We start from the raw sequence: 8,938 nt of genomic DNA on the forward strand, positions 1-8,938 counted from the left end.
CCTGATCATGGCCTACACTGGATTAGAACTGGCAGGTGGGAAAGCACAGGCCTGAAAGGAAGACAGTGTGGTTCCGGCTCTGGTTTTATGGCTCGAGGGAAGTGACCTAGCGTCTGTGGCCTTCTTTTTCTTACCTGCCGAATGGGACTCACACTTCCCAGTCCCCCCCACCCTGCCACACACACAAACACTTCATTGTTCTGTTGTGGTTTTTTTATTACTATAATGAAGTGCCTGAGCTTGGGTAGCCTTGTAAAGAAAAGAGGTTTATTCTGACTCCCAGTTCTCAAGGTCCAAGGTCAAGGGGCCTCATCTGATGATGACCTTCTCGCTGGCCGAGTCCCAAGGCCACACAGAACGTCACGCGTCCCTTTCCCCCAAGAAGGGCCCTGAGGCTCGCTGTTCACCATCCAAGACACCCTCCGTGCTCAGGAACATGGCGCTCACAAGGCCACGCCTCTCTGTTGTTCTGCGCCGTCAGCTTGCACACTTTGAAGCTCCGGGAGTGGTAAAAGCTGCAGCAGCACCTCTGGCACCCACAAATGCCCCCACGGCGCCAGTCCCTGTCGTTTTTGCTGATGGAAGACACAGCAGTGACCACGTAGACGCAGTAGGCACCTGAAGGCGGGATTTCTCTCCTGTCGTAGAACTAAATGCTTTCATTCCGAGTCAGGATCTAGACATTCTCAGCTCCTGACACGTGTCACAGAATCACGAGAGGCCTCGTTCACTGGAAAAGTCAGCTCGCCAAGCTTGCCGGCTGCTTCCGCAGCGCACCTGCGTGTCCCCAATGAGGCTGCAGTGGGGACCCCGCAGCCAGGGTCACTCCAACCCGTTTCTGCCTCACTGCGACCTGTAGACAGTAGCTTGTTTGTCTCAGTCCCGGATGCCAGGCTCCCTTGAGGTCAAGGACCTCGTTCGGAACATCTTACGTGGCTGTCTTAATCCACACGGGCTGCTCTAACAAATGCATCGACAAGGTGGCTTATGAACAACAGGAATTTATTTCTCCCTGTCTGGAGGCTGGACAGTGATTCAGTGGCTGCTGAGGGCCTCTTCCCCATGGACAGAGACAGAGTTCCAGAGAGGCAGAGAGAGAGAGAGAGAGAGAGAGAGAGAGAGAGAGAGAGAGAGAGATCTCCATCCACTGGTTCACTCCCCAGATGGCCACAATGGCTGGAGCTGTGCCGATCCAAATCCAGGAGCCAGGAGCTTCTTCCAGGTCTCCCACGTGGGTGCAGGGGCCCAAGGACTTGGGCCATCTTCTGCTTTCCCAGGCCACAGCAGAGAGCTGGATTAGAAGTGGAGCAGCTGGGACTAGAACTGGTACCCATGTGGGATGCTGGCACTGCAGGCGGTGGCTTTACCCACTACGCCACAGCTCCGGCCCTGACAGCTCCTTCTTGCTGTGCCCCCACCTGGTTGGAAGGTGTAAAAAGCTCTTCAGGGTGTCTTTTGTAAGGGTGCTAATTCCATTCATGAGGACCCCACACCTATGACCTAATCACCTCCCAAAGCACCGCCCCATACCTCCTAATGCCACCTCCTCGAGGGTGAAGAACTGTACACGTGAACTTGAGGGACATAAATATCCAGGCATAGCCACTGGACTTGTGATACAAGGCTTTGGCTTTAACAGGTGCTCAATCCATTACCTTGTGGCTGGGAGTTAATACCCAGTAACGCCTGCCATTCTGCCTTCCCAGAGTAGAATAGCCGAATCGCATCAGGGACAGGACGGGGAGCTCCACGAGGAAGTTCTCTTCTGATGGCTGTGAGTGCCCCCCACCCCACCCTCCTACGGTTTCTGAATCTGCCCCATTCTCATTCACTGGAACATTATCAGGCCAGTAAGTGGCCCCAGGTAAAAGTTCCCTGTTCCTGTGTGAATCTCATTGACGGAGCAGCAGTACTCTGGTCCTCCAGCTGTAGGGCAGAGGACTCAGCTGTTGTTGTCTGTCTTAGTGTAGAAGCACTTGCAGGTTTTCCTGGTTCCAGGAGTGTACTGACCCAGTAGGTGTGAGCCCGGCGACCTCAGGTCGACAGGAAGTAATTACCCAGCACCTTGGTGTCCCTTATCCTTGGTGTCCTTTTGGATTGGGTAGAAAAAGACACTGCTCAGGGGCCGGTGCTGTGGCCCATAGGTTAAGCTGCCACCTGCAGCACCAGCATCCCATCTGGGTGCCAGTTCAAATCCTGGCTGTTCCACTATTTTTTTTTTTTTACAGTGGATCATCCTTTATTTAGACATTTTTGTTTACAACTGGAACTCTGGGAACTCAAAATTAACATCCATGCCTGTGAGCTTCTTGTACACACCAGAGAAAGTTTCCACCTTATGCTCCATGTTATTCTGCTGTGCTGTGTCCAGATGGACCTTGATGAAGCAGCTCCGTCCAGTTTCACACGGATTCTCGTGCCCACAGTTTCACTTGGGAAGACTAAATCCTCAAGGATTAGTCAGGGTGTCAGGGTGCGGCTCCTAGGGTGCTTCTGCTTATTTTTTTGTTCGGCTTTTTTTGAGTTGGCTTAGGCAGGATTCTCCTCTGAGCAATAAAGACAACGTGCTTCCCACTAAACTTTTCCTCCAGTTCACGAACCAGCTGGACTTGAATTTTCTGGAAGGATTTTAGTTGAGGAACGGGAACAAAGATGATGATAGCTTTCCAGCCACCGCCAACTTCAGTCTCCTTGGCAGCCATGATGTTCAGCTCCCCTAGTTGAGCCTTGAGGTCCGAGTTCATCTCCAGCTCCAGGAGCGCCTGGGAGATCCCCGACTCAAACTCATCTGGCTTCTCGCCATTGGGCTTGACGATCTTGGTTCTGGAGCTGAACATGGCTTCTCCTGGATGAGCGCCGGCTGAGGAAGAGGCCTGCTCCACTTCCCATCCAGCTCCCTGCTAATGGCCTGGGAAAGCAGTAGAAGATGGCCCAAGTGCTTGGGCTCCTGCACCAGCGTGGGAGACCCAGAGGAAGCTCCTGGCTTTGAACCTATGCTGCCAAGAGTTGCTGTGGGCTTTACTTTTGAAAATGAGGGTTTCCTGGGAAGAGAAGATGGTCTAATCTCTCTGCATGGCCTTGAGGACCCTCGCTGCCTGTCAGTGGAATGCTTCTCTGGCCCTTAGTTCTTTCTGCCTCATGATCCCATCCATTGCACACCACTCCATCCAACTGAAGCTAAAGTGTCTCCTTCTTGGTTAAATGCTGTTAATTCCCTACTCAGAGGCATCTCCTTGAGTGCTGAGAAAGGAAAACTAAAGGGTGACACAGTGTGTACCCCTGGGAGTTCGGAAAGCTGGCCCCTTGGCTCTACCTGGGCAGCCCAGGAGGTCAGAAGCTCAGAAGGCCACACATTTCCAGGTCTGCTCTGTGCCCTACCCGGAGCACTGGGAGGCAGCCACTGGCTGAGCTGTGACGACAAGGAGAGGCGCTGGATGGAGGATGAGTGGGAAATAATCAAAAGAGAGGATTAGTGACTAAGTCTTTGTGATCCAGTGGTGGGACCTGAGTTAGGAAGCTGAACATGAAAATAAAGAAAAACAAACAAACAAACAAAGAATGAGTTTCGATTGGAGTCAGAAACTGAACCCAGGGAGGTGTGCCCTGGGCTCACGTTCTTGGTGTTTGCATTCCGAGTGACTCGGTGTCAGTCCCCTGACAGAGTGTCTTGTTCCTGTGTCCTGGCTCCGTTGGAAGGAGTCCGCAGGCCCCCGACTGCCCCTGCCGCCGCAGCAGGAAGCGCTGTGTGCGCCACTGCTGTCTCCTCTTTTCTTCTTAGTGACCCCATTGCCCTTCAGCGTTTCTGCCTAGCGGTAAGCCACTGCGCGCAGGTGCGACGGCCGACGGTGGAGATGGCGAAGTGAGAAGCAAAGGCGAGACACTTAATGTTTTCTCCAGCAGTAGCGCCCAGTGTCTCCCCCAGCCTGAGGTGTGTGCCTGAAGGATGTTGTGTAGAAGTAGGAAGACTTTGAAGCAAATTTCTACAGATGTTGGCATCTCTCCGGAACGTGCCGCCGTCACCACGCACACACGCCTTTTCCCTTGCCTGCCTCGCTCCTCTCTGGTGTTCACGTCTCCCCAGGGAATCTAAGAGCCTGAGTCTGGGAGGCTTCCATCCTTAGCAGCACCCCAGAACTCTGTACGTCCACCAGCACGACCCTTAGTAATGATCCCACCGAACTAGAACCCGTGAGGGCAGAGACCAGGTCTAAATGTGTGATGGTTCTCTCTCCAGGTCAGCAAGCATCTGTAGAAGAATTCTGATGAATCGTATAAGCCTTTCCTGTAGATGAGTCTTTTTTTAAAAAAAAAGATTTATTTGTTTATTTGAAAGTCAGAGTTACACAGAGAGAGGAGAGGCAGAGAGAGAGAGAGAGAGAGAGGTCTTCTATCCGATGATTCACTCCCCAGTTGGCTGCAATGGCTGGAACTGCACCTATCTGAAGCCAGGAGCCAGGCGCTTCTTCCAGGTCTCCCACGCAGGGGCAGGGGCCCAAGGACTTGGGCCATCTTCTACTGCTTTCTGGCCATAGCAGAGAGCTGGATCGGAAGTGGAGCAGCCGGGTCTCGAACCAGCGCCCATATGGAATGCCGGTGCTTCAGGCCAGGGCGTCAACCCACCGGGCCACAGCACCAGCCCCTGTAGATGAGCCTTAGCGTATCTCTCTGAACAAGGTCTGTTGAGTATGGTTGTCCAGTTGCACAGAGTTCAAAAACACCTAGCAGCGGGAGGCTTCCCGGAGAAGAGGTGCCACTTTGTGCTTTGCACGATGGCCCCGGACGAGCTATCAGCAGCCCAACTCCAGACTCCCAGCATCCTTTAGCGTGCTCAGAAGGAGGTGGGAACTCTCCCTCATTCCTGAGACGCTGGGATTGAGTGATCTTATGGATTCCTTAGGTCCACTGCCTTCCGCCAAAGCCAAGACTGAGACCCTGGTCGTAGTAAAGGCTTCTCTCACTCTCCTCCGATTTTTGTCCCCTGCAGGGTTTGGGATGACAACGCCAGCGACAGTAGAAGGAAAAATCTTTCTGATCTTTTACAGCCTCATTGGATGTGCCAGCACCATCTTATTTGTCAACCTTTTCCTGGAGCGCCTGATCGCCGTCATTACCTACATCATGAAGTCCTGTCACCAGCGGCAGCTCCGGAAGCGAGGGACCCTGCCCCAGGACAGCCTGAAGCCCCCGGGGAAGCATGAGGTGGACAGCATGGCTGGCTGGAAGCCCTCCGTGTACTACGTCATGCTGATTCTGTGCATGGCCTCTGTGCTCGTCTCCTGCTGTGCGTCGGCCATGTACACCCCCATGGAGGGGTGGAGCTACTTCGACTCCCTGTACTTCTGCTTTGTGGCTTTCAGCACCATTGGCTTCGGGGACCTGGTCAGCAGCCAGAACGCCCAGTATGACAGCCTAGGCCTCTACCGCTTTGCCAACTTTGTCTTCATCCTCTTGGGCGTCTGCTGCATCTACTCCTTGTTCAATGTCATCTCCATCCTGATCAAACAGTCCGTGAACTGGATCCTGCGGAAACTGGACAGCAAGTGCTTGCGGCAGTGCCAAAGACGACTCTTGCGGTCACGGAGGAACGTGGTAATGCCGGGCAACATCCAAAACCGCTGCAACATCTCCATCGACACCGACGGGGTGATGGAGAGCGACACGGATGGCCGGTGTCTCTCGGGAGAGATGATCTCCATGAAGGACTTCTTGGCAGCCAACAAGGTGTCATTGGCCGCCCTCCAGAACCAGGTGTCCGAAGCAGCCAATGGCTGTCCCCACCAGGCCAGCACGTTGTCCCAAGAGGATGACTTCTCAGGGGGGGTCGGAGCCTTGGCAATCATGAACAACAGGTTGGCCGAGACGAGTGGGGACAGGTAGAAGTGAGGTAGGCTGCTGGGCCTGGAGGCCTGGGGGAGAGAGGAGGAGGAGAGACAGGCGCCCAAAGGACAGGCTCAGCTCCGTGCCCTGCCTCCGTTCCTTAGCCTGCTCTAGCCTCACTTTGCAGATCTGACCCTGGCCCCACCAGCAGCCCCCTCCCAGGGCTGCAGGAACCTGACGCCTCGATGCCTTTCTCTGGTCTTTATTCTTTAGGTCTAAGGTCAGTCTTTTCAAAATGAGTCACAAAAGCCCCCTCACACATTGCATTGCTTCTTCCCGGAGTCTCAGCTGCTGGGGAGATGGGATTCACTTGATTTCCCGCTGCTGTGTTCTCCGGCTGGAAGTGAAAAATCCTGAAGACCCTAGTTTCCCCCGTAACTCTAGATGGCCAAATTCACCTCCTCACCCCGCCCTCTCAAAATTGAAGGCAGAGGCTGGTACTGTGGCATAGTGGGTAAAGCTGCCGTCTACAGGGCCGGCATCCCATATGGGCACTGATTTGAGTCCCAGCTGCTCCACTTCCAATCCAGCTCCCTGTTAATGTGCCTGGGAAAGCAACAGGGCATGCCCAAGTGCTTGGGCTTCTACATGCACGTGGGAGACCTGGATAAAGCCTGGGCCCCTGCACCCATGTGGGAGACCTGGATAAAGCCTGGGCCCCTGCACCCATGTGGGAGACCTGGATAAAGCCTGGGCCCCTGCACCCATGTGGGAGACCTGGATAAAGCCTGGGCCCCTGCACCCATGTGGGAGACCTGGATAAAGCCTGGGCCCCTGCACCCATGTGGGAGACCTGGATAAAGCTCTGGCTTCGGCCTGGCCCTGCCCTGGCCATTGTGGTTGGCTTGGGAGTAAACCAGCAAATTGAAGATCTCTCTCTTTCTCTCTCTCTCTCTCTGTCTTTCTCTGTCTCTCTCTGTGTCTCTTCCTCTGTCTCTCCCTCTCTCTCCATAATTCTGACCTTCAAATAAATACAACTTTTTTTTAAAAATTGGGGGTGGGTAACATTTGAGAACATGTCTGGGCTTTCCTTGCCATGGGCTTTCTTCATAGCAGATTTGTCAGTGGTCCCACTGATGGGGGAAAATCTGTTCTACTCTTGACACCTGCTTCTCTGTGTGTTTGCCCTTCTTATTATTTGTCTCGGCTAAGGTGTCTGTGGGCCTCAACATAATAAGAAAACTAAATTCCGCTCCCGGTCTTTAAACTGTTGCAAGGAGGTGGTGGCAGGGCCAAGAGGGGAGACGCTCACGTTTGTAGTTAAAGGACAAGGCTTTAGTGGTTTCTCTCATTTCTACCAGGGCTTGGGGCCCACTACAACAAGACTGACTATTTATTAGAACTGGAAGTTTAATAAATCATCATTTTCTTAACTGAGATTCCGTGAGTACTCATTGTGGACGGCAGAGGGGGAGCACCTAGCTGAAGCGACATTTACTGCACTCAGAGAAAAGGGAAGCAGGAAAGCGACTTTGAGGGCCTGAACGTCGCCACAGAGTCTTGGCAGAAGGAACGCTGCAGGCCAGGTAACCCTGGGGCTCGCCCTGGCTGGGCCACCGCCATCCTGTGCTGCGTCCGGTTCTATGTGGAGACTGTGACAGGTCTGGTTATGTTGACCCCCCGGGAGGTCAGACCATCTGAACTGGAAGCAAAGGCTGTTGGCCTCCCTTGAATTTGCAGTAGAGCCCACTGCGTGTGTATGGGGCGGAGAGGTGAGAGAGGGGTCTACAAGGGAGAACTGTGTGCACAGTGGTGATCTGGAGAGACACCTGCCCACACCACACGCAGACAAAGCTGAAATCCCGTGCCTAGTGAAGGTGAAAGGTTAACCAGGCAGCACCTGAGCCAGGAGGACCCTGGGCAACCATCTTCCCCTACGCCCTTGCTCTTGACCCAAGGGAACAGAGACACAAGGGCTTGCTCATGACCAAGGCCCTGGGACTGCGTGGTGCACGGCTGGGCAAACTGTTGATGGTAAAGTCCCAGCCCTCGCTCCTCCCCACGCAGCCTCCAAGGCCTCCCTGATAGCTCCTTCTGCCTCTGCTTTGCACTTGCAACCCCGGGATAAAGCCCAAAGAGCAGCCACACTGGGCCTTGAACTCCAAAGTCAGAGATCTTTGCTCTTACGGGGAAGCATCCTGGAGCTTCTGTGAAGCCCTTGTTAGGAATCTCTGACCACAAACCAAGTCCCCCCCACCCCACCCCGACCGTGGGCTATGCAGTGAGAGGAGCCGGCTCCCAGCCCCTGGGGGAGTTCTTCATCTCCATATTGCTGGTCCATGGATGGGCGTAAAGCAAGCATGTTAGTCTCCAGCAGGGTCTCTGGGGACCGCAGAAGCGAGCCGGGAAGCCCGGGAGCGTGCAGCCAATTGGGAGGTGCAATCTTGCAATGATTTGTTTATTGCTGTCTCTGTCTTTTGTTGAAATGCTCTTGTTTTAGATCCCAAGGATTGTGTGTGTGTGTGTGTGTGTGTGTCCATCCATGTCCCTAAGCTCCTGGAAGGTGATATCATGATTCACCTCTGTCCTGATGGCTCATGGTGGAAACCAACAAAGACTCTTTCATTAGCCCTAAGAGCAAGGGATCCAGGGGATCCAGACAATGGGTTCAGAAGTTCGCTCATTACCTGTCCTGTCTCGGTCATTTTCCCGTGTTTTCTTCTACAAGTTTCAAAGTTCATGTCTTACATATAGGTCATTAACCTATTTTGAGTTGATTTTTGTACATAGTGACACACGGTGGGGGCAGAGGCTGTCTATTTTGATTCTTCTGCATGTGGATATGCAGTTTTCCCAGTACCTTTTATTGAAAAGGCTGTCCTTTGTCCATTTTGTATTCTTAGCACCTTTGTCAAATATCAATTGACAGTAGATATGTGAGTTTGCTTCTAAGACTCTGTTCTGTTCTATTGGTCTATGTGCCTGTTTAAATTCCACTGCCATGCTGAGTTTTTTAAATTATTTTTATATAAGCTGAACAAATTTCATGTATTTTGTATACACAAATTTAATTTGTATATGAATGCACATATTAAATAATGTGTGTATCATAATGATATTT

At 52.8% G+C, this 8,938-nt stretch overlaps 1 protein-coding gene and 1 pseudogene across 1 annotated transcript in view; one reads left to right on the top strand and one right to left on the bottom strand.

Moving 5' to 3' along the window:
- KCNK13 (potassium two pore domain channel subfamily K member 13) overlaps positions 1-6,021 on the top strand; it is a 100,508-nt gene extending 94,487 nt beyond the window's left edge. Inside the window, exon 2 of the mRNA XM_051826153.2 lies at positions 4,985-6,021. Within this exon, the coding sequence (XP_051682113.1) occupies positions 4,985-5,877 (893 nt within the window). The 3' untranslated portion in view covers positions 5,878-6,021. The remainder of the gene's footprint in view (positions 1-4,984) is intronic.
- Positions 2,245-2,837, bottom strand: LOC138847278 (small ribosomal subunit protein eS7-like; annotated as a pseudogene).
- Positions 6,022-8,938: the final 2,917 nt, after the last annotated feature.

This window comes from Oryctolagus cuniculus, chromosome 20 (genome assembly GCF_964237555.1).
Source record: "Oryctolagus cuniculus chromosome 20, mOryCun1.1, whole genome shotgun sequence".
Classification (NCBI taxonomy): domain Eukaryota; kingdom Metazoa; phylum Chordata; class Mammalia; order Lagomorpha; family Leporidae; genus Oryctolagus; species Oryctolagus cuniculus.